Raw genomic sequence first — 26,870 nt, forward strand, 5'->3', positions numbered from 1 at the left:
AGTATGAACTCTCGTTCACCTTTCAATGGCCGACCCTTCCCTTAGACGGAAGTGTTGGTGTCTAAGAGAGTATAGACTCTCTTTCTTAATTTTGCTTAACAAAAGTTATAGATTTATTTTATATCTCTCCGCCTCTTATAGGCCTCTTCGATTAACTTCCTTTTATTATAAACTTATTAAAATTAATTTTTATATTTGTTTATATTCGACCTTCCTAATAGTAGGCGGTCTTTTCTTGGTACCGAAGTTAATTATCGTGAGCCCGTCATTTCGGTTTTACCTGTTAACATATTATGCTATTTTAAGGTCTTTGAAAGAATTTCTTTGATAGTCTCGTACTTTTTCAAAGTTGAACTAACGTTTTGTTTGTCTCGGCAGTTGTTGACGTTCAGAACGTTTCAACTTGCACTCTATCGTTACGATAGAGAAAGAATGTTCACGGTTTCACATTGCAGTAAGAGTAACCGTGTCTAGCGTTTTGTTCATTCTTTCTTAACTTAGGTTTTGATCCTAATAAGGAACTTTTCTTTTTGGGAAATATTTCAGTTTTTTCCTTTAACAATAATATGTTTTAACGATATATATGATTGGGCTCTTCTCTCAGGTTCTAAGTCAAGAGAGAGAGAGAGAGAGAGAGATAGAGACGGAGGGAGAAAGAGGATAAACGTTTCCCTCAAGCCTGCCAGGCGTACGAGTAACGTCGTTATCGTTTTGCTCTTATCCCTAGTCTCTTTAGGGGAAGAAACTAAACGTTTCTAGAGTGATCTAGTGTTTAGTCTCTTTCCAGCCACTGAATTTTCTTTCATTAGTTTTTTCTGTTACATTGTAATTCTGTTTTCGCAATTACTAACTTTTGAGAAGGATAGAATTGCGTGTTTCAGGTACAAACCACTTAAAGTTTCGAGTTCAGTGAAATAAGTGCAAACAGAAATCAAAGTGATAAGTGATTAGCGCAAAGTATGTCAGTGTTATGCGTGAGGGTTCTTTTGTGCGCGCCAGTCGTCCTCCCAGTCCGGGACCTCTTGCAAGCTCCCAAGCCCAGGGGAGAAGCAATGTCGAAGGGCAAAAGGGTTCGGCAGGCCTTGATCGGCGCACAGAAGTATCCTCGGTGGTTGTGGGCGTGTCTTACCGAGACCGTCACTCCCACCCGCAGACGATTGAGCCCTTATTTTGCTCGTCTGCAGAAGAGATTTAGAGGAGAAAATAAAGGCAGAGTAACGCTGGTCTCAGGTCTTAAGACCTCTTAAACGTAAAGTCCAGACCTATGCCAGACGTACAAAGTAAAGTTCAACAACCCGGATGCAGTCATTGGGTTAGCTCTGACTCTCCTCAGTCATCAGTTTGTCGGGCTGAGAGTGCACCTACACTCCCCCCGCCTATGCTCGCTCCGCCTGATCGCAGTACCACCTGCCAGGCGTACGATGTTGTGGACTCTACTACAGTCCATGCAAGCACAGCTTTCGGACCTGATGCGTGAGTGTCGTGCTGAGAGTGTTGCACCTCCTCCTCCTCCTGCACCGGTGGTGCACCAACCGCCTGCACCCGTTCAGCCTGTGCTGCACCCGCCTGCACCGGTGGTGCACCAACCGGCTGCACCCGTTCAGCCTGTGCTGCACCCGCCTGCACTCGCTGCACCCAGTCGCAGCACCATCTGCCAGGCGTACGATGTTGTGGACTCTACTACAGTCCATGCAAGCACAGCTTTCGGACCTGTTGCGTGAGTGTCGGGCTGAGAGTGTTGCACCTCCACCTGCACCCTTTCAGCCTGTGCTCAACCCGCCTGCACTCGCTGCACCCAGTCGCAGCACCATCTGCCAGGCGTACGATGTTGTGGACTCTACTACAGTCCATGCAAGCACAGCTTTCGGACCTGTTGCGTGAGTGTCGGGCTGAGAGTGTTGCACCTCCCCTGCACCCGTTCAGCCTGTGCTCAACCCGCCTGCACTCGCTGCACCCAGTCGCAGCACCATCTGCCAGGCGTACGATGTTGAACCTCTTTCTGTGTTCGCTGTTCCCAGTGTTGTTCAGCCTCAGCCTTCTTTAAGGCAACCTTCGGTTTGGGATCAGGAGGATTACTCCACTCTTCCTCCTCCTCCCCTGGCTGCTCCACCGGTGGTGCAACTCTCGGTGGAGGTACAACCTCTTCCACCTGTGAGTCAGTCTCCTCAGCTGCTGCACCGAGCTCAACCCGTGCACCCTGATCCTGCGCCTCAGACACCTCTGCTTGCGGGAACTTTACCTTGTTCTGCGCAACCTCGGTCTCTTCACGCTCCACTCATACCACAGGAACAGGAACTTTCTGCACCTTCCACTGTTGTTGTTCCAGCTCGTTCTGACTCTGCTGTTCAGCATACCTTACCTCCATTTTCAAACCATGGCAAAAATATGAATCATGAGTTATGAATGTAAGGTAAACATTATGTTGATTTTTAAACCCCATGCAAGCATGCATAAAGCACTCTAGCACTGGTCATGGAATTTCTGAGAAATGTTAAACGCCATGCACACGCTCTACTTTCCTTACAGCAGGCTTTGCTTACAGCAGGCTCTGCTTACTACACATGCTCTGCATTCAGCATGCTCTGCATACAACATGCTCTGCATACAACATGCTCTGCATACAGCATGCTCTGCATTCACAGCATGCTCTGCATACAGCATACTCTGCATTCATCATGCTCTGCATACCTTACCGCATGCTTCTCAACATATCTTGGGTTGTTGCCAACTCACTAGACTGTCAAGCAGTTTCATAACGTTGCCTTCTAGTCTGCTGCTTTTGCACCAGTGAACCCTCACTCAGAGAACTTAGCTTTTCTAGGATAAGGTCCCTGTAGATGAGAAAGTTCTTTTCTCCCTCCTTCTGATATTCCCTTGAGGACTCTGTCATTTGGAGGGAGCCTTTAGCTGCATAACCTCTTATGGACTTTTATTTAAGCATAACATGCTTACAGGGAAGGTAATGGTTCCACTTCAGCCGCTAATCCCGTCTGTTACCACACCTGCTCCCATAGACCTTGAGCTGTGTTGCATGACATGCAGTCCAAGCTTAGTCCTTGTTAGAGGATTTTTTGTTTACGGAGTCAATGTGTCACGGGGAAGACGTTCAACAACCAACAGAAGGGACTTGTTGTGACGCAGTGCGGCAACCTCAGCAACCCGTTAAGGAGTTGTCTGTACGACCCAGATAGTCTAGACAGATTCGGGTTGTCACTGTACTTCCTCGCTTGCCCATGATTGTCAGTTTACAGACTGTGCAGCAGTATCATGATCTTGTGTCCGGCTCCGTCAGACGACTGGCTTTTAAGAGCTCCCACAAGTCGTCGCTGTCTGGAGATTTTCAAATGGACTATGGATCTGACCAAGGAACTGGGCCTCCTGGTCAATTTTGAGGAGTCTCAGCTCGTTCCATCCCAGACCATTGTTTCCTTGGGTATGGATCTTCAGAGTCGAGCTTTTCGGACTTGTCCGTCGGCCCCAAGGATCTTCCAAGCCCTAGAATGCATCCAGAGCATGCTGAGAAGGAACCGATGCTTAGTCAGGCAGGGGATGAGTCTAACAGGGACACTTTCATCGCTGGCCCTGTTCATCGAGTTAGGGAGACTCCACCTCCGCCCCCTTCAGTATCATCTAGCTGCTCACTGGATAAAGGACATGACGCTAGAGACGGGCTCAGTTCCTGTTTCCGAAGAGATGAGGTCTACTCTAACGTGGTGGAAGAACAGCATTCTTCTCAAGGAAGGTCTACCTTTGGCTGTTCAGACCCCCGACCACCGTCTCTTCTCGGACGCATCGGACACGGGCTGGGGTGCGACACTGGACGGACAGGAATGCTCGGGAACATGGAATCAGGAGCAAAGGACACTTCACATCTATTGCAAGGAGTTGTTGGCAGTTCATCTGGCCTTGATAAACTTCAAGTCCCTCCAGCTTAACAAGGTGGTGGAGGTGAACTCCGACTACACCACAGCCTTGGCTTACATCTCCAAGCAGAGAGGGACTCATTCGAGGAAGTTGTTCAAGATCGCAAGGGACCTCCTCATTTGGTCAAAGATCGAAAGCTCACGCTGGTAACGAGGCTCATTCAGGGCGATATGAATGTCATGGCAGGTCGCCTCAGCCGTAAGGGTCAGGTCTTCCCCACAGAGTGGACCCTTCACAAGAATGTTTGCAGCAGACTTTGGGCCCTGTGGGGTCTGCCAACCATAGTTCTATTCGCTACCTCGATGACCAAGAAGCTCCTCTTGTATTGTTCTCCGATTCCAGACCCAGCAGCAGTTCGCGTGGATGCCTTTCTGCTGGATTGGTCCCATCTCAACCTGTATGCATTCCCGCCGTTCAAGATTGTCAACAGGGTACTTCAGAAGTTCGCCTCTCACAAAGGGACACGGTTGACGTTGGTTGCTCCCCTCTGACCCGCGAGAGAAGGGTTCACGGAGGTACTGCAATGGCTGGTCGACGTTCCCAGGACTCTTCCTCCTAGAGTGGACCTTCTGCGTCAACCTCACGTAAAGAAGGTACACCCAAACCTCCACGCTCTTCGTCTGACTGCCTTCAGACTATCGAAAGTCTCTCAAGAACTAGAGGCTTTTCGAAGGAGGCAGCCAGAACGATTGCCAGAGCAAGGACGACATCCACTCTCAGAGTCTATCAGTCTTAATGGGAAGTCTTCCGAAGCTGGTGCAAGGCCAATGTAGTTTTCCTCAACCAGTACCACTGTAACCCAGATTGCTGACTTCCTGTTACATCTAAGGAACGTAAAATCCCTATCAGCTCCTACGATCAAGGGTTACAGAATTATGTTGGCAGCGGTTTTCCGCCACAGAGGCTTGGATCTTTCCTCCTACAAAGATCTACAGGACCTCCTTAGGTCTTTTGAGACCTCAAAGGAACGTCGGTTGTCCACTCCAGGCTGGAATCTAGACGTGGTCCTAAGGTTCCTAATGTCATAAGGATTTGAACCGTTCCAATCAGCCTCTTTTAAGGACCTCACATTAGAAACTCTTTTCCTCGTGTGCTTAGCAACAGGTAAAAGAGTAAGTGAGATCCACGCCTTCAGCAGGAACATAGGTTTCACATCTGAAACGGCTACATGTTCCTTGCGGCTCGGTTTTTTTGGCTAAAACGAGCTTCCTTCCCGTCCTTGCCCTAAGTCGTTCGAGATCCCAAGCCTGTCCAACATGGTGGGGAACGAACTAGAGAGAGTACTTTGCCCTGTTAGAGCTCTTAAGTACTATCTAAGAAGGTCAAAACCATTACGAGGACAATCAGAAGCCTTATGGTGTGCTATCAAGAAGCCTTCTCTACCAATGTCTAAGAACTCAGTTTCTTACTACATCAGACTTCTGATTAGAGAAGCAAATTCTCATCTGAAGGAAGAAGACCTTGCTTTGCTGAAGGTAAGGACACATGAAGTGAGAGCTGTGGCTACTTCAGTGGCCTTCAAACAGAACCGTTCTCTGCAGAGTGTTATGGATGCAACCTATTGGAGAAGCAAGTCAGTGTTCGCATCATTCTATCTCAAAGATGTCCAGTCTCTTTACGAGTACTGCTACACCCTGGGTCCATTCGTAGCAACGAATGCAGTAGTAGGCGAGGGCTCAGCCACTACATTCCCATAATTCCATAACTTTTTAACCTTTCTCTTGAATACTTTTTATGGGTTGTTCGGTCGGCTAAGAAGCCTTCCACATCCTTGTTGATTTGGCGGGTGGTCAATTCTTTCTTGAGAAACGCCGAGGTTAAAGGTTGTGATGAGGTCCTTTAGTATGGGTTGCAGCCCTGTATACTTTAGCACCTTTGGGTTGATTCAGCCTCCAAGAGGAACGCTGCGCTCAGTAAGGAAGACGAACTTAAAAAAGAGACAGAGTAACGGTTCAATTCGACTTCCTTACCAGGTACTTATTATTTCATTGTTATTTGAGATAACTGTTATATGAAATATGGGATACTTAGCTATCCTTTAATCTTGTACACTGGTTTTCACCCACCCCCCTGGGTGTGAATCAGCTACATGATTATCGGGTAAGTTTAATATTGAAAAATGTTATTTTCATTAGTAAAATAAATTTTTGAATATACTTACCCGATAATCATGATTTAATTGACCCTCCCTTCCTCCCCATAGAGAACCAGTGGGACCGAGGAATAATTGAGGAGGTGTCAACAAGAAGTACTTGAGTACCTGGCCACAGGTGGCGCTGGTAAGAACACCCCCTTCTAGTATTGTGATAGCTGGCGTATCCCTCCATAGAATTCTGTCGGGCAACAGAGTTGACAGCTACATGATTATCGGGTAAGTATATTCAAAAATTTATTTTACTAATGAAAATAACATATTTCAGATGCTCTAAATTTTATTTATTAATTTTTTTTTCATCACCATGCACTCAGCAGGGATCAGAGTTCAAGAAATTTGTCTTAGTGCAGTGATTGACTTCACTGAATCGACTGCACTATCTGTTCTTCGTACTAAACCTATGAAACTCTCACTCTCATATCTGGCCTTGTCCCAATGGTTTCTTGATTGCATCTTTCATCAAATGATTACCCCCATCATAGCACATAATAGACCAACACAGAGCTTCTGTTTGCTAATGTGCCCATGTACATAGATATGTTTGTGCTATTTCATTCTTGGGGCTTAAATGTTGGGAAAAGTTCAGTCCAAAATATTAAGAGCCAAGAAAGAAAAAAAGAAAGAAAGGTTATGGCGCAGGTTGCGCACAGATGCACCTAAAAGAGAATACAATATTGGATTGTGAGAAATAGTGAAAAATACTCATAATTTGTAGGAAACGTGAATACTATAGACAGAAGACTGAAGAAGCAGGATCGAATATAAATAAATTATATAAAATGTTAGATAATCTGATGGAAAATAAAATGAAAACTAAAGAGGGGTTTTCTGATGAAGAACTTACTAACAAATTTCTAACTCAATTTGACCATAAAATTCAAAATATAGTTGAACTTTTCAACATGTTGGCTCCACTAGATTTATTCCATTTATGAGACCTTCGGAAGAAAAATGACTAAGCTTTAAGAAAGTAGATTTGGGTGAGATAAAGTCTATCATCAGTAGAATGAAGTTAACATATTGTGACGATCCTATGCCAATTTCTGACTTTGTCAATAGCAACAACTTCAGTGGAATCTTACAAGTGTTTCTGGATTGTGTTAATGTCAGTATTGAGAATAAAAGTCTTTCCAGATACCGAAAAGCTAGCAGTTGTGAAGCCCATGGTTAAGGGCAACTTAGAATCCCAATGCTTAAGTTCTTATAGACCAGTGTCTAACTTAACATTTCTATCCAAGATTATGGAAAATGTAATCTTGGATCAGTTGCCTGAACTTTTGCAGACGGTTGAAGCCCTTCCAGATAATCAGTCTGCCTAAAAGTGGCTGCATTCGACAGAGACCACTCTGTGTTCAGTGGTGAATAAATTGCTCTTATTAATCGATGAAGGGAAATGTGGTATTCTTATCGTGTTAGATCTGAGTGCTGCCTTTGGTACTGTGGTACATAACCTCCTGCTTGAGGATTGTAAAACAATTTGCATAGATGGAAATGCATTGATTTACTTAAAGAGTTATCTTGAAAATATAGCTTACGGAGTGCAGATTGGAAAGTCATTCTCATTTACTAAACCCATGACAAGAGGAGTTCCTCAAGGAAGTGTATTGGGTCCAGTTTTATTTTGTATTTATACTATTGAACTCTCACATCTGCTGAGAAGACACGGAGTTGATTTTAAATTGTTTGCAGATGATACTCAGTTCTATATGTCCCTGTGTAATGTGGGAGACACTGAAGGAAAGCTAGATGAAATAATGAGATGTTAAAAGCTGGGTGGAAGCTAAACAACTGAAACTGAATGAAGACAAATCAGAATGTTTACTTATAGGGAAGAGGAATGACCTAAGAAGATTGGCGACCACAACTCTACAAATGCTTTGAACCACTGTGGTAGTAAAAAATGTGGCCAGAAACCTAGGAGTCTTAACTGATTGTCATCTCTTTTCATGATCAGATTATTAATGTTTCTCCAATAACCCCCCCCCCCCCCCACACACACACACTAACTAGCGGTGGGTAGCTACACCTTGTCAAAAAGTCTTTTGGCTAATTTCAGCTGTTGCTGAAATAATCTCCACTGTAAAGACCTCAAAGTTTGTATAGTTAGGAGAAATACAAATTATTTCAAAATTTTTTGTGGTCCATTCTTTATTAGACCTTGAACTTCTAGTAGTCTTCTTTTCAAACTGGAATTGCTACTTGCCTTGTAAGGATAATAGTATATTTGCTTTATTTTTAAGATTTATTTTTTATGTTTTGTAATACAATATAAATTTCAGGCTAAATTGTGTGTCCAAAAAGAAATCCAGGCTGGAGCTGTTCTACAACAAGACTTTATTGTTGAATTTATTGTTGTACATCAGATGTGTGATGATTGTCACAGGGTGGAAGCCAAAGATTTTTGGCGAGCTTTGGTACAGGTAAGACATTGAAACTGCGTTTTATAGTAGAGGTCAAATTTGTGAGCTCAAGAAAATTTTCATAGATCAAACATCCTTTATTTAAGAACACTGCTCAATATAACCTGCAGTTCAACAATGTCTGCTACTTATGACATGGTAGACATAAATATTGTGTGTGTTATACTGTATAGATAATTCAATTAAACGTAAAATATTTTAGACGATAATTGAATGACCCCTTACCATTATATTATATTAGTTAGCATTATTTCAGAAAAGACCAAACATGCGGACATGAAAATATATATTGTTAATAATGAGAAATGTGTCATAGTGATGAAGGACTAGATAGCCAAGAATTATTTGTTCTTGCAGGTACTATACTTGCATTGTTAACTGTAAGATTGCTTTATTAAAGACCAAAAAGGACATATTGTCCTGTGTGTGTGTGCTCATTTCATGTTTTGGAAATCTGGCTTCAATTTTATTTTTCTTTGTGTCAGAATCTCAGCCTTTTTACTGTATATTCATATTTCCTTCATTTCAACTTTTCTGTTATCTGAATTCTGATGGTAAAATGTGAAGAATATAATTTATTTCTATGAACCTCCCCTGATGCTTATATTTCTTTTTCTCCATAACCCCTCTTCATGAGGGAATGCCTTGATGAAGTCATTGTGCTTCAACAGGGAATATTGTTTCCACGTTGAAGCTTTATGTTGGGCATGAGTGCTCTTGAAACTAGGGTAATTTGCTCCCCCAGTTAAAATCTAAGATTTATCTTTCATCTCTTTCTGCTTCTCAATATTACTGCGATCTCCTCCTAATTTTGAAATCTTTCATCTTGCTCTCTTAACACCAGGAGTAATAAATCCCTTTTCTTTATATATACTTTGTTGATATGTTTATTTATTTTTATATTTAGTTTCTTAAATGGTGTGGATATTTCCACATTCACTATTACTGCCTGCCTTGATGAACGGGAGAAGGGATCATTCACGGTTAGGAGATATTTGCATTCAAAGCTATATGTGAGAGTATTGGATGATCTCGGCTATTTTTAATGGAACTGTTCACAAGGGTTGGGTCATTGGAATCCAGGGGATCCAATCCTTGAGGTAGGACTCTCGGCTTGTGGCCAGAAGCCTATTAGATATGGGGAGGATGACTCCATATTGTCTTGGTCTCGGTTCTAACAGGCGAGTTTAGTTTACACCTGTGCCTCTATATCTGTTTTGGTGCTATCTCACGGATAGGGTATGGAGTGGACCATCTGGGAAGTATACTCTCATTGTGCTGATGGTCGAGAGAATGCTAATTTCATTTTCAACGTATACGTGTACTTCCTTAATATTCTCAAACAAGTAAACCAACCAAAAAAAAAAACTCTACCCTCTTGAAAAGTGATGCCCCATTGATTGGATATGCTGGAAACCCCCCCACCCCCTGTCACGGCTGACGACCTCTGGCGATTCTATTAGAGAAAAAACTTTTGTGGACTCAAGGACAAAAAAGGACCACACCAATGTTCAGAAATTCATATATGCGACTTGCCAATAAGCTGTCATTATGAAGCATTATGGATGACTTTTAAAGATGGTAAGGTCACTGAAATAAGGATGATTTTCAGGGAGGAAGATGGATAAGGGGAAGCATGGATCTGCTTTAATAATCATGATGAGGCCTTAAAAGCAATCTGTGAAATTTCAAATATAGACTACCGGAGCATTGTGTAATACTGCTGTAAGCCTTGATAAATATCCCCTTATATTTAAGTTTAGTAAACTAATACAAAAGAAAATAGGTACTGTAGAATGTTGAGATGTTTCTAGATTTGGCAAGGAATCTAACTTGATTCATGCCAAATGTAACATTCAATCTTTCATGCTAAATAATGTGAAAAGGGAAGAAAATCTAATGGATATCAAGCCACATTTAAATATTAGTTCTGGAAGAGGGGTTATTTTCAACAACAACCTGTATGAGTTTAGCAAGGAGGAAATCGTAGGTATGTGTCCTAAAGAAGTTTGGAAGGTTCATAAGATTCCCAAACCTAGTGTGATTAATATAACATCTGAAAATCATGGTGTACCATCTCTTGTATACATCGAAAATGAGAGAATTTCAGTCTGCCTTTATAAACAAAAGTCTTTACAATGCTACAATTGCTTTAAATTTGGCCATCCATCCAGAGTATGCAAAAGTGAAAAGATCTGCAACAATTGATCTCATCCTGACCATGTACCCTGCACTACTATTGCAAATTGCACTAAATGTAGCCAGAATCATAAAGCAACTAATATGAACTGTTCCCTGTATGAAATAGAAGAAGCAGATGTCCAGAAGTCAGATGCAGAGTATGTCAATGTCGGATATGCTAGGAGACTTCTAAGCAAAACCAAGAGTTACACCAAGGCTTTAAAATGTAATGATGCACTACATCCAGAGAGAATTACATCACTGGCTAATGGAAATCTTCTTAAATCATCTAAGGCTATTACCATGCCTCATACTTTAGATTCTGTTTCTCTTGTCAAAAAGGTACCACCTCCTTCCTCTAAATGTACTACTGTATACATCGGATGAACAGCCGAAAGTTTCCATCTTAGTAGTATCATTGCCAAATTTAGGGAAAGAATCCTATTCTAGAGAGCTATTGGATGCACTTGTCATAATACATACATATACCAAGGCACTTCCCCCAATTTTGGGGGGTATCCGACATCAACAAATGAAACAAAAACAAAAAGGGGACCTCTACTCTCTACGTTCCTCCTAGCCTGACAAGGGACTCAATAATGTAGGTACATAATCCTAATAGCTCTCCATCTTTTAATTGAAAGAGGTAGACCACCATCCCTCTCCCCTCCAGTGAGAAATACAAAAATACCTCTTTCAAACAGGTATAATATTCTATCTGAAAAAGACGATGAACCTTATAAAAAATTAAATATATCAAAGATCAGTGCCAAGGTTCACCATCCTCTTCGACAAGTAAATAATTAGCTTAGCAAGACCTACCTTTTCAAAGAGAGTATCATAGGCTCCCATCAACTCCAATAACTGATAGGAAGACTTCATCTAAAGAATCTTCCAAAAAGTAAACTTTTTATTTTCACCTTAGTAATACAGTGGAATTGTCAAGGTCTTAAGGCTAAATTTTAAGATCTGAAGCTCCTGTTTCATGACCACTCACCTGTAGTAGTCTGTCTACAAGAAACAATGCTAGATTATTATTATTATTATTACTACTAGCCAAGCTACAACCCTAGTTGGAAAAGCAAGATGCTATAAGCCCAAGGGCTCCAACAGGAAAAAATAGCCCAGTGAGGAAAGGGAATAAATAAATGATGAGAATAAATTAACAATATATCATTCTAAAAACAGTAACAGCGTCAAAACAGGTATGTCCTATATAAACTGTTAACAATGTCAAAAACAGATATGTCTTATATAAACAATAAAAAGACTCATGTCAGCCTGGTCAACAGATGTCTTTATTCCATGCCCTAGAGAATATATTAATTACAGAATACCATGTAATCCTCAGGGAAGAAGTCATGGGGGAAGTCTCATGTATGTTCGGTGTTATATTCCCCTAAAACATTTAAATCTATACTGTATATAAGAAACTATCGTATTCCCTGTTGAAGAAACGCAATTTCTAAGTCTAACATTTGACAGAAATTTGACTTGGTGTTTTGCATCTCAAAAAGCTAAAATTTGAATGTTTAGTTTTTAAATGTTTGTAAAGTATTAGCCCATACATCATGGGGAGCTGATCATGAGACTCTCCCTAGACTGTATAAAGTCCTTATTTTATCCAAAATTTTATGTGGAAGTGAAGTATATTCTTGAGCTTCTGATACCAATTTAAAGATTTTAGATTTCATTCATCATTATTATTATTATTATTATTATTATTATTATTATTATTATTATTATTATTACTATCCAAGCCACAACCCTAGTTGGAAAAGCAAGATGCTACAAGCCCAGGGGCTCCAACAGGGAAAAATAGCCCTGTGAGGAAAGGAAATAAGGAAATAAATAAATGAAGAGAACAAATTAACAATAAATCATTCTAAAAAAAGTAACGTCAAAACAGACATGTCATACATAAACTATTAACAACATCAAAAACAGATACTGTATGTCATAAATAAACTATAAAAAGACTCATGTCCGCCTGGTCAACAAAAAAGCATTTGTTCCTACTTTGAACTTTTGAAGTTCTACTGATTCAACTACCCAATTAGGAAGATCATTCCACAACTTGGTAACAGCTGGAATAAAACTTCTATAGTACTGGGTAGTATTGAGCCTCATGATGGAGAAAGCCTGGCTATTAGAATTAACTGCCTGCCTAGTATTACGAACAGGATAGAATTGTCCAGGGAGATCTGGACAATTCTATCCTGTTCGTAATACTAGGCATCAGATTAGCTACTGGTGCTTTTATATCATCCCCCATTCCTAATCTTTTCGTTGATGCAGGTGAGTGGCCTCTGGACTTACATCACCAATCTACTAAGATTAGATATTGGTATAGGTTGCAAAGGTGTACTATTTGGTAGTATGTTGGCAAAGGCACTAGCCACCCATTGAGATACTACCACTTGAATGTTATTAGATCCTTTGACTGGCCAGACAGTACTACATTGGATCCATGTCTCTGGTTATGGCTTATTCCATTTTTGCTGACACGTACAGTACACAGAATAGTCTGGCTTATTCTTTACACATTCTTCTTCACAACGCTGAAATTAACAAACACGTCTTCTTTTCTCAGGAGGTTAACTACTGCACTGTAATTTTTCAGTGGCCACTTTCCTCTTGGTAAGGGTAAAAGAGATTCTTTAGCTATGGTAAGCAGCTCTTCTAGGAGAAGGACACTTCAAAATCAAACCATTGTTCTCTAGTCTTGGGTAGTACCATAGCCTCTGTTCCATGGTCTTCCATTGTCTTGGGTTAGAGATCTCTTGCTTGAGTGTACACTCGGGTACACTATTTTATCATATTTCTCTTCCTCTTGGTAATTTGAAGATTTTATGCTCTTGTTATTTTGAAGTTATTATAGTTTATATATGAAACATTTATTTTAATGTTGTTATTGTCATTAAATTTTTCTTGAAGTTTATTTCCTTATTTCCTTTCCTCACTGGGCTATTTTCCATGTTGGAGCCCTTGGGTTTACAGCATCCTGCTTCTCCAACTAGGGTTGTAGTTTATCAAGTAATAATAACAATAGTAATGATAATAATAATAGTAGTAATAATAGTAATAATAATAGTAGTAATAATAGTAATAATAATAATAATTCACTGTCATTTGAAGCTTCCAGTAGAGGAAACTTGTAGAACAACACATAGTAAATTTATATTTATGGAGGGCTCCAAATCAAGTGCTTGTGTTGAATTTGGGGTTTAAAGTTCTTGTTGTAATTGTGAATGGGCATTCCCTTTAACGCCCTCTACCTTTACAGCCGAGATGTATGGTATCCTGACTGCTTTTTAATCCAACTAACCCTTTAGTTTTAGAATTTTTGAGGGGCTCTATATTTGTTTGAACTGCAGGTAAAAAAGTTGAGTTTTGCTGGGTCCCGGCTCATGTGCCTACAAATTTACCTACGTCTGATTCCCCTCTCTTCTTTGGACGTACATTAGTGTTGAAATCAACCAAAACAAATGTAATTTGCGTGTTATGTTTTATTCGTAGATACTATATCTCCTGATCTTCATAAAAAGTACCTATTTCTTCCTCTCTATGGGATGTTGTTTGTGCATATGTTTGAATGATCTTCATTTTAAACTTATTAAGTTTGATAATTAATCCTGCAATTCTATCATTAGCACTACTGTCACATGGCGTGGGTTGATTATATAATAATAATTGATAGGAGGTGGTGAATTAGACGATGGTTACATCGTAAGAGGATTTATTGTCCAAGTTCATTTTCACAACAAAAAGGAGCATAAATCTTCTTCAAAGCAAGTGAAATAGAACTTTAAACTTGAGATTACATAACTGAAGAATTTTAAGTTTCTCGCTGGCTTTCAAATGATTTTATCAGCTCCAGACAATGGAATTAACTTTTAATTATTAAAATACAATAATTACACATGGGGAGAGCAGACACTCGGGAAGACATTTATGTGACCACGAATTATTACTAAAAGAAATCGTTGGACGTCCGCCATGCTTGAGTTAGGCATACCATGGCAGGTGGGTTTAGTGAGGGTTGCCCACTCACGAGTAGGACTCGAACTTAACTCCCTTCGACTCATAATCTGGGCGTTCTTATTTCCCCTACATTGCTGGGGGGTTTGAGGGCTTGTCTCGCCTAAGGGTAGTAATGGCAGGTGATGTAACCGCATCAGACTGGTTCTCACTCTGTGTCCCCTCTCCCTGGTGTATCTGTTGGCATGGAAACAGATTCAGTACATGTGTGCTTGGGTCAGCAAATACCCAACAATAATGAAAGCGGCTAGAACTGCTTCCCACAAAACCCATGGATCAGGGAGACAAAGTCATAGGTCGGCAATATCCGCCCTACTTTCTGCGCATTGTCTTTATTGCTTTTACGTTATTTGTTCTATAAGTGACGCTACAAAATTCTTCTATATTACTTGCAAGATTTTTATTAATAAGAAAATCCACTCCAATTTCTTTGTTCCTTTCATGTCCTCTGACGCCTACAGTATATGTACGAGTATATATATCTATTTATTTATTCAGTGACATTAATTAATATCATCCTACAGGTGCGGCAGAAAACTGATCACAAGCGAACATTTTATTATTTGGAGCAGATGATATTGAAACATAAAGCTCATGAGAAGACATTGGGAATCAAGCCAGCAACAGGTAAGGAACTTTCAATGTTGAATGTAACTTTTAATATTATTATGATTGTTGATGCAGTCCATGAGTATCATGTGTACATGATAATCATCATCACATAAACATTCTAGGATTAGAAATCCCCTTTTATCACCTGTTTTGTTGCAAGTAAAATATTATTTAAAGGAGTAAAGATCACAGAAGATTTTTTACATACATTATTATTATTATTATTACGGTATTATTGTTATTACTAGCTAAGCTACAACCCTAGTGGGAAAAACAAGATGCTCCAAGCCCAAGGGCACCAACAGGGAAAAATATCCCATTGAGGAAAGGAAATAAGAAAATAAATAAACGCTGTGGGAAATGATGAACAGTTAGAATAAAATATTTAAAAAACAGTAACATCATACTTCAATATGCATAATTACTCAAAGAAACACATTCAGCATGAGCCTAATTCCCCTAGGAATAGGTAGTAATAACTGATTCTGTAACTAATCAATGCATATATATATATATATATATATATATATATATATATATATATATATATATATATATATATATATATATTGTGTGTGTGTGTGCGTGTGTGTTATTTATGTATATATAAATATATATATATATATATATATATATATATATATATATATATATATATATATATATATATATATTTATATGAATCGGTGTGTGTGTGTGTGTGTTTTTTCATTACACATATGTTTGTTCTTTAGTGATCCCACCTCGTGTGTGACTGTGAAATGAATCATTAATGTTTTGGGTTTTCATACATACATACATACATATACCAAGGCATTTCCCCCAATTTTGGGGAGTAGGCGACATCAACAAATGAAACAAAAACAAAAAGGGGACCTCTACTCTCTACGTTCCTCCAGCCTGACAAGGGACTCAACCGAGTTCAGCTGGTACTGCTAGGGTGCCACATGAGATAGGAAATAATGTAGACTGCCCATGTAAGAACATGATGAATACTGCTGCGTAGAAATGGTAGAATGGCAGTAAATGGAAATAATCGCTATATGCTACTTTTTACTCGTGAAAACGAACAACACTAATATGAAATATATAAATCCTGAAGATGATGATATATTGTAGAAATGATAGTTGAAAAAAAAGGAATAAATTAAGAAGAAATAAAGATAAATCTCGTCTTCTGTTAACTACTGTATATCCTTTACTGGTAATGGTAAGTTTTCGTCTCGTGGGTGGAACTTATAGTCGAGGGCAGGGATACTTTTTCTGTGATTATGAACTTTGGCAGCATAGAAAAACAATAAAATAAACCTTACTCATGAATAAGGACAAGAATTGCAAGTATTTTTGTGTTGGTGGTGAGGTTGGTTATGAATACACTAAAATAGACCTTATACAATCATAAGGACAAGAATCGCAAGTATTTTTGTTGGTGGTAGGATGACAATCTCCCAATTGGGGGTGTCAAGTTGGGTGTTGAATAATACCTAAGGTAGGGAATGTGGCTATTGGCTAAAGTGAGTGGTGTGATTATTTCATGGGAACATAAAAAGACTAAAATTTCTCTTACATATTCAGAAAATAAAGGGTAGAATCCCAAAAACTTGTCGGAAGACAGGAGGGGGAGGGGCTAATATTAGGGTGAGGAGATTATTTAGTGAAATTTCCCCAGGTGTGAACTTGTGTGATATACAGCCATGTGCTATACTCTTTCGTAGATTATAAAAATTATTGTAATATAAGGATAATAGTAATGAAGATGACGTTATCCTGACGTCACTGTGTGTACTACCAGGCACTTTTTGACGTGTACTGACGTTAGCTGAGTGAAGGGGTTAAATGTCGGGAAGCAGATATCTTTGATTGGTCAAAGCATAATGACACAAAATATTATTGATTTAGATAATTATTATCATAGGGTATTAGCAAAGGTCATTATTATATTCATCATAAGAACTGTAACTAGATCACTGAGTAACAATGCCATTTCCCTAAAGGTTTGTTCCTATACTTGAAAATTTCATCAAGGTTGAGTTAAAGTTACACCTAGGTAATTAAGGATTGAAAAAGATGATGAAATATATTTCTGAAAACTGTTGAATAGATATTGAAGGGATGGTATTAAACATTTTTTAGTATTTTTATAGTTTCTTATGTATTATACACTAATTGGAACCATCCTAAAGGAACATTTATTATGAATTTATAGTGAACTAGTTTAATGAGACCACTCAGTATTCCAGATTTTTAACCCTTTTACCCCCAGGCTATTTGGAAATTTCCAAGCCTTAACCCCCAGGGGGTTATTTTTTTCCCAGCACATTTTGCAGTATATTTTTTTTAAATTGCTCTAACAGCCTTAATTTTTGTCATAGAGAGGTCAGGTTGGTCTCCTTCTCTTGGAAAATGCCTGAATTTTCTAAAAAAAAAATTATCAAAAATATGAAAAAAAAAAATTTTATAGCATTTTTTTGCAAGGACGTACCGGTACGTCCATGGGGGTAAAGGGATGGCTTTTGTGTAACGTACCAGTACGTCCTTTGGGGGTAAAAGGGTTAAATGGATCATCTAATGTTAACTGACTAGGTTAATATTTTTTTGTATATTTGATGACCCTTTCATTTCATTTTGTTCCAGATGGATTAGACTTTTACTTTGCTTTAGAGTCATCTGCTCGTCAGTTACTGGACTTTTTAACATCTGTTGTGCCGTGCCGTTGGACTCAAAGCAAGAAGCTTATTTCACATGATATTCATTCTAACGTCTATAATTATAAATATAGTTTCAGGTAAGCACTAGAAGTAGAGTATGTTTTTATTGAATGTTAATGATTATTATATACTGTAGTGTCAGTAGAATAATGTGCATCTGTCACAGAAGTAAAGAGAGTGGAGAGAACCCATAAAAAGTCTAACCTTGTAAAGGGAACAAGTGTACCTTCTATAAGTGAGAGAGACAGCTCAAGTACACTTATTATACAACCAATATCCTCAGCAGTTTTACACTTATTGCTGTTAGTTCCTTTAATATTTTTGGCCTTATGTTTATGTATATGCTTTTTTATACTGTTGCTAGAACAGTACACCATTTATAACTTAGAGATGATACATACATACATACAGTAGGGTCCCGAATTATGGGAGAATTTGGTCGATGAATGACCTCGTATAAATGGAAAATCGCAGATTTCGAAACACACAACTAACAGAATAAATTACATTTGGCCATGGCAACCAGCAACTTGCTTATTCAAACGTGTTTACAACCCTTTTCCATTACTTTCTTTGTACTGTACTGTATTTCTTTATAATATCAAACTGTTCTTGTAAATAAATCAAACATTCAATATACTTTAAAGTTCTAATAACTTGAAAAATGGTTAAAATTACAACCAGGATGGGTGTAAACACTGTATTTTTCAATATTAATCTTACCCGATGATCATGTAGCTGCAACTCTGTTGCCCGACAGAAAAACCTAAGGTCGGGATACGCCAGCGATCGCTATACAGGTGGGGGTGTACAACAACAGCGCCATCTGTCGAGTAGGTACTCAGGTACTTCTTGTCAACAAGAACCAATTTTTCCTCTGTCGTGCCACCGGCAAGACCTATTTGATACGCTGTTGTTTCTGGAGTTGATTTCACGCTTTTTGGTGATGTATTCTCTCTAGATATTAGCTTTCGCTGTACAGGAATTATTATCATTAACTTATCAAGCTTTTTTGATTAGTTTTGGATTATTTGTTGACGACTTTGATAGATTTTGGATTCCCCCTTGGCTAATTCAAGATGTCTGACCATTCTCAAGTCCCTAAGCACAGGCAGTGTAGCGCTAGGGATTGTTCTAGGCGTCTTCCGAAGGCCTCTATTGATCCTCACACCGTTTGTTCCAATTGTAGGGGTAAATCCTGTCAATTGGAAGATCGATGTGAGGAATGCGCTGGGCTTTCGGAATTCAATTTTAATGAATTCCTTAAGTATGCACGTAGGCTAGAGAAGGATAGGATCAGGAGGAGTTCGTCTCGCTCTTTTGATTTTTCCTCTCCCCATGCCCCTCAACCTATTCCTTCCCCTGTAGTGGTGACTCCCGAACCTTCTACTAGTACCCAACCCTCGATGGCGGACATGTTGCGTGCCATTCAGGCTCTTGGTGACAGAGTGGAGTCATTAGCTAATGACCGCAATCAACTCTTGGCCGATGTCAAAGAGTTGAAAGAGAAAAGTGCAGTGGGAAGTGTAGTTAGTGCAAGTGCGGTGAAAAGTGTCAGCGTCAGTGTTACGCATGAGGGTGCATCTGTTCGTGCCAGTCGTCCTCCCAGTCCGGGACCTCTTGCAAGCTCCCAAGCCCAGGGGAGAAGCAATGTCGAAGGACCAAAGGGTTTGTCAGGCCTTGATCAGCGTGCAGATGTACCCTCAGTGGTTGCGGACGTATCTTGCGGAGATCGTTCCATCCACAAACAGACGAGTGAGCCCATTCATTCCTCGTCTGTGGAAGAAGTTTCTAGGAAGAAACGTTGGACCAAGGTCTCACGACCTCTCAAGCGCAAGGTCCCTTCCGAGCGAGTCCAACGGCCCAGGTGTAGCCACTGGGTCAGTTCGGACTCGCCGCAGTCTTCCGAAGACTGCACACCTCCCAAGAGAGGTAGAGTGGTTCCGCAGCAGGCAATCACTCCGTCTGTTCCCGCTCCAACCACGGTAGACCCTAAGTGGTCTATGCTGCAGTCTATGCAGTCTCAGCTTGCTTCCTTCATGCAGGAGTATCGTGCTGAGAAGGTTGACACTGCACCTGTTAACCTACAACCTGCCACGGTTGTGCGCTCAGCAGATACTGCGGCTGCCTGCTCCCACACTCCGCCTGTGAGAGCTCCACCACCGATGCGCAGTCGACCCTGCCAGACGCATGTTGACGTTAGCCGACGTGCGGCACCCTCCGTTGACATGCGTGAGCTACCGCATCAGCAGTGGGAAGGTGCTGTCATGCTGCCGTGTTTTGACGCAATGCGGCAGTCTCCGCAACCCACGGCAGTCCCCACCATGCACCATCACTCCGCCTTTGTTGTTGCCAGCTCTCAGACTGACCAGCAGCGGCATGATGTTGGATCCAGTGCAGCTACTCATGCACCCGTGCTGCCGGATTCAGCCGTTCAGCTGTCTTCTCCACCTTTGCCGCTTTCTCCTCAGCATTCAGATGAAGGAGTTTCTGATGACGACAAAGCTGCGCATTTGGACGATCCGCACTCCGACATAGAAGAACCCAAGTCTATGCCTCCCTCCTTAGACTTTAGGAAAGTCCTGGCCCTGTTTAAGGAGTTGTATCCGGACCAGTTTGTGTCTGCAACCCCGCGCTCACCTCCCTCTGAGTTCGCTTTAGGCATGCAGTCAGCAGCTCCTGCCTTTACGAAACTCGTACTCGCGAGCTCATCCAAGAGAGCTTTAAGAGTACTGGGAGAGTGGTTGCAGTCCAAGAAGCAACTTGGGAAGACAGCCTTCATCTTTCCACCGACCAAGCTTGCTTCCAAATTTAGCGTCTGGTATGCCACGGGAGAAGATCCCGGCTTGGGAGTTCCTGCCTCTGCCCAGGGCGAGTTCTCAAGTCTGGTTGACTCTCCCCGCAGGCTGGCTATGAGACGCTCCAAGATTTGCTGGACCTTTTCGGACATGGACCATCTGTTGAAGGGAGTTTTTCGTGCTTTTGAGATCTTCAACTTCCTGGACTGGTGTTTGGGAGCGTTAAGCAGAAAGACCTCCCCTTCGGATAAGGACTCTGCCATGCTCATCATGTCATGCATGGATAAAGCCATTCGGGATGGGTCTGGCGAGCTTGCGGCTTCGTACGTGTCTGGAGTTCTTAAGAAGCGAGACCACCTTTGCTCCTTCTTGTCTGCGGGGATCACTCAATGTCAGAAGTCGGAGTTGATGTTTGCTCCGCTTTCCAAGTGTCTCTTTCCGGAGGAGCTGATCAAGGGGATTGCCGACTCGTTGATCCAGAAGGATACCCATGACCTGGTGGCTTCATCCGCACGTAAAGTCACAGCTTTACCTCCCGTGCCTAGACCTAGGATGGACACACCAGCGTCTAGGTTCATTCCGCCCTTTCGTGGCAGAACCTCCAGCAGAGGAAGTACCCGTGCCGACAGTCAACATGGCAAAAAGAGGAAGGGTTCCAAGTCCTCAAAAGGCAGAGTCTGACTGCCTACCTCTCCAGACAGCAGTGGGAGCCAGGCTCAAGAACTACTGGCAGGCCTGGGAGAACAGGGGTGCAGACGCACAGTCTGTGAAGTTGCTAAGAGAGGGGTACAGGATTCCATTCTCCCGCAAGCCCCCTCTAGCAACTACTCCCATCGACCTCTCTCCCAGGTACAAGGAGGAGGACAAGAGGCTAGCTTTACAGCAAGAGGTGTCTCTCTTGCTACAAAAGGGAGCGGTAGTCATAGTCCGGGACCATCAATCCCCGGGCTTTTACAACCGTCTCTTCTTAGTAGCCAAGAAGACAGGAGGGTGGAGACCGGTGCTGGACGTCAGTGCTCTCAATGCTTTTGTCACCAAGCAGACGTTCACCATGGAGACGACGAAGTCGGTGCTAGCATCGGTCAGGAAGGAAGACTGGATGGTCTCGTTAGACCTCAAGGACGCGTACTTTCACGTCCCCGTCCATCCAGACTCCCAACCTTTCCTAAGGTTCGTCTTTGGAAAGGTCGTTTACCAGTTCCAAGCCCTGTGCTTTGGCCTAAGCACGGCACCTCTAGTGTTTACCAAACTGATGAGGAATATTGCCAAATTCCTGCATTTGGCAGACATCAGAGCCTCCCTCTATTTGGACGACTGGCTTTTAAGAGCTCCGTCAAGTCGTCGCTGTCTGGAGAATCTCAAATGGACTATGGATCTGACCAAGGAATTGGGTCTCCTGGTCAATATAGAAAAGTCCCAACTCGTCCCTTCCCAAACTATAGTCTATCTAGGTATGGAGATTCAGAGTCGAGCTTTTCGGGCTTTTCCGTCGGCCCCCAGAATCAGTCAAGCCCAAGAATGCATCCAGAGCATGCTGAAAAGGAACCGATGTTCAGTCAGACAGTGGATGAGTCTAACAGGGACGCTTTCATCCCTGGCCCAGTTCATCGCGTTAGGGAGACTCCACCTCCGTCCCCTTCAGTTTCATCTAGCTGCTCACTGGAGAAAGGACATGACGCTAGAAGCGGTCTCAGTTCCTATATCCGAAGAGATGAAGTCTGCACTGACTTGGTGGAAGAACAGCATTCTTCTCAAGGAAGGTCTACCACTGGCTGTTCAGACCCCCGACCACCTTCTCTTCTCGGACGCATCGGACACGGGCTGGGGTGCGACACTGGACGGACGGGAATGCTCGGGCACGTGGAATCAGGGTCAAAGAGCACTTCACATCAACTGCAAGGAGCTACTGGCAGTTCATCTGGCCTTGAGAAGCTTCAAGTCCCTCCTTCCAGGCAAGGTGGTGGAGGTGAACTCCGACAACACTACAGCCTTGGCGTACATCTCCAAGCAAGGAGGGACTCATTCGAGGAAGTTGTTCGAGATCGCAAGGGACCTCCTCACCTGGTCAAGAAATCGAAAGATATCGCTCGTAACGAGGTTCATTCAAGGCGACATGAATGTCATGGCAGACCGCCTCAGCCGGAAGGGTCAGGTCATCCCCACAGAGTGGACCCTTCATAAGAATGTTTGCAGCAGACTATGGGCCCTGTGGGGTCAGCCCACCATAGATCTGTTCGCTACTTCGATGACCAAGAGGCTCCCAAATTATTGCTCGCCGATTCCGGACCCAGCACCAGTTCACGTAGATGCCTTTCTTCTGGATTGGTCCCATCTAGACCTGTATGCATTCCCCCCGTTCAAGATTGTCAACAAGGTACTGCAGAAGTTCGCCTCTCACGAAGGGACACGGTTGACGTTGGTTGCTCCCCTCTGGCCCGCGAGAGAATGGTTCACCGAGGTACTGCAATGGCTAGTAGACGTTCCCAGGACTCTTCCTCTAAGAGTGGACCTTCTGCGTCAGCCGCACGTAAAGAAGGTACACCCAAGCCTCCACGCTCTTCGTCTGACTGCCTTCAGACTATCGAAAGACTCTCAAGAGCTAGAGGCTTTTCGAAGGAGGCAGCCAGAGCGATTGCCAGAGCAAGGAGGACATCCACTCTCAAGGTCTACCAGTCTAAATGGGAAGTCTTCCGAAGCTGGTGCAAGGTGAATTCAGTTTCCTCAACCAGTACCTCTGTAACGCAGATAGCTGACTTCCTTTTACATCTAAGGAATGTAAGATCCCTATCAGCTCCTACAATCAAAGGTTACAGAAGCATGTTGGCAGCAGTCTTCCGCCACAGAGGCTTAGATCTTTCCACCAACAAAGATCTACAGGACCTCCTTAAGTCTTTTGAGACCTCAAAGGAGCGTCAGTTAGCCACACCTGGTTGGAACTTAGACGTGGTTTTAAGGTTCCTGATGTCAGCAAGGTTCGAACCGCTTCAATCAGCCTCTTTTAAAGATCTCACTTTGAAGACTCTTTTCCTCGTTTGCTTAGCAACAGCTAAAAGAGTCAGTGAGATACACGCCTTCAGCAGGAACATAGGTTTTACATCTGAAACGGCTACATGTTCCTTACAGCTTGGTTTTTTAGCTAAGAACGAGCTCCCTTCTCGTCCTTGGCCCAAATCGTTCAAGATCCCAAGCCTGTCCAATTTGGTTGGAAACGAACAAGAGAGAGTACTATGCCCAGTAAGAGCTCTTAAGTACTATTTAAGACGTACAAAACCATTACGAGGACAGTCAGAAGCCTTATGGTGTTCTATTAAGAAACCTGCTTTGCCGATGTCGAAGAACGCAGTTTCTTATTACATCAGGCTTTTGATTAGAGAAGCCCATTCTCATCTGAATGAGGAAGACCATGCTTTGCTGAAGGTAAGGACACATGAAGTTAGAGCTGTCGCTACTTCAGTGGCCTTCAAACAGAACCGTTCTCTGCAGAGTGTAATGGATGCAACCTATTGGAGAAGCAAGTCAGTGTTCGCATCATTTTACCTTAAAGATGTCCAGTCTCTTTACGAGAACTGCTACACCCTGGGACCATTCGTAGCAGCGAGTGCAGTAGTAGGTGAGGGCTCAACCACTACATTCCCATAATCCCATAACCTTTTTTAATCTTTCTCTTGAAATGCTTTTTATTGTTGTTTTTGGGTTGTACGGAAGGCTAAGAAGCCTTTCGCATCCTGGTTGATTTGGCGGGTGGTCAAATTCTTTCTTGAGAAGCGCCTAGATTAGAGGTTGTGATGAGGTCCTTTAGTATGGGTTGCAGCCCTTCATACTTCAGCACCTAGGAGTCTCTCAGCATCCTAAGAGGATCGCTAGGCTCAGTAAGGAAGACGTACTTAAAAAGGCAGAGTAATGGTTCAAGTCGACTTCCTTACCAGGTACTTATTTGTTTTATGTTTGTTATTTTGAATAACTGCTAAAATGAAATACGGGATACTTAGCTTCTTATGTTAACATGTTTGCTGGTCTCCACCCACCCCCCTGGGTGTGAATCAGCTACATGATCATCGGGTAAGATTAATATTGAAAAATGTTCTTTTCCTTAGTAAAATAAATTTTTGAATATACTTACCCGATGATCATGAATTTAAGGACCCTCCCTTCCTCCCCATAGAGACCCAGTGGACCGAGGAGAAAATTGGTTCTTGTTGACAAGAAGTACCTGAGTACCTACTCGACAGATGGCGCTGTTGTTGTACACCCCCACCTGTATAGCGATCGCTGGCGTATCCCGACCTTAGGTTTTTCTGTCGGGCAACAGAGTTGCAGCTACATGATCATCGGGTAAGTATATTCAAAAATTTATTTTACTAAGGAAAATAACATATTTCCCGTTATAACACGACCCAAAATACAGACAAATTTTAATGTTTGTCATATCTATTGTTTAAGACAACTGGTGAATAGCAAAACCATCACTCTATAGACTAGCTTTTGTTGTATGATTGAAAATCCAAAATTATCAAAATAAAGGCGATTTTATATCATGCGTTTCCTAAACACGCCAAAAAGCACAATAGAAAACGACATCCAACGTTTTGTTTACGTTTATCTCTGATCATAACGAAGAAACAGACGCATTTACACATCTGTGTATAGGTTAGTTTTTGCATCCACAGCAATCTTACCAATATTGATTATATGTTGATTTTGTTATTACCAATGCTCTAAATTTTTTTCCTAAGAACTTCCAAATAAATAAAGTGAATGCCATTTATATAATGTTTTTCTTTATGCCGCCGCCTGAAACGGAAACCTTCCATTTGTTTACGCTCCATCTTCGATCATAATAAACAAACGAACGCATTAAACACACATGATCAAAATGATAACTAATGATATTACAAACATTTAGTAAACATTATGTTATTACAAATATTTTACTTACCGTATCCATATAAATTCCTAAATTCGTAGCAAAGCTGGAAACCTTTTTTTTTCCTTATGCGTTTAATCCACAATAGCAAACTGCCACTAATGACAGAATGATAATTTACGATAATTCTAAACTGTTACGAAAGATAATTGTCCTTTCCATATCCAAAATACTTTTCCTAACTTCAGTTAGGAAAACCATATGCAAAAATGGTAAAAGAAGGAAGCACTAGGCCTATTTTTAAAGTCATCGAACAATTAGGTTACCGCTATTACGTTCGATGTGACAGAGAGAGAGAGAGAGAGAGAGAGAGAGAGAGAGAGAGAGAGAGATGGTTTTAAATGTACTAAACAATAAATATAGTTTATAACACATTGGTCCTTATGTAATATTAACTGTATTGATGGTTTGAATAAATTAAGAAATGGTGTACATGTAAACAATTCTTTGTTAACGTATTCGTACGTGCATATTCGTGAGAGCGGAAGCTAGACATCAGCTGATCTAATCACAGCCAAAAGTAAAACAAAAAGAAGTCAGCAATACTCGATTTTTAAAACACACCCGAAATTTAAAAACCCAAGTACATGTTTTATTATAGCGCAATTAACTATTTAAAGAGTAAAAATTTTCTGGAATAGAATGGTGTTTCCTAAAAAATAGTGGTTTGCTGACGAAATCGGATACCGTATTTTAAGCTATGATTGAAATGGATGTATACACGGTTAAATTTTTTTGTTTTGTATTTAATTGACACTCTAAGAAAACCGATTCTGGTTTCTTCATCTATTTGTAAGTATTGTATAACACGAGAGAGAGAGAGAGAGAGAGAGAGAGAGAGAGAGAGAGAGAGAGAGAGAGAGAGAGAGAGAGAGAGAGAGAGAGAGAGAATCAGATGAATGATATGCTTACATATGCATCAAGTTAGTGTATGTATTATACTGTATTTTGCAATAATGACATGCATTGATATCCACCCTATTGTGATTTAGAACTATGTAATGAATATAAAAGTATCCTACTAATAATAAGCATTGTCTTCGTGAAGCATAATCGCTTGGATGCAGTGGAAAATGTTAGATTTTTTTATTCTCCAAGTGATATTCA

The 26,870-nt window shown here is 41.3% G+C and overlaps 1 protein-coding gene across 1 annotated transcript in view; it reads left to right on the forward strand.

The window, feature by feature from the left end:
- Nucleotides 1-26,870, forward strand: part of Nmd3 (60S ribosomal export protein NMD3) — a 63,344-nt gene that overhangs the window by 13,314 nt on the left and 23,160 nt on the right. Inside the window, exons 3-5 of the mRNA XM_068356932.1 lie at nt 8,359-8,499; nt 15,246-15,348; nt 17,968-18,118. Coding sequence (XP_068213033.1) covers nt 8,359-8,499; nt 15,246-15,348; nt 17,968-18,118 — 395 coding nt within the window. The remainder of the gene's footprint in view (nt 1-8,358; nt 8,500-15,245; nt 15,349-17,967; nt 18,119-26,870) is intronic.

Source organism: Palaemon carinicauda, chromosome 33 (assembly GCF_036898095.1).
Source record: "Palaemon carinicauda isolate YSFRI2023 chromosome 33, ASM3689809v2, whole genome shotgun sequence".
In the NCBI taxonomy this organism is placed as follows: domain Eukaryota; kingdom Metazoa; phylum Arthropoda; class Malacostraca; order Decapoda; family Palaemonidae; genus Palaemon; species Palaemon carinicauda.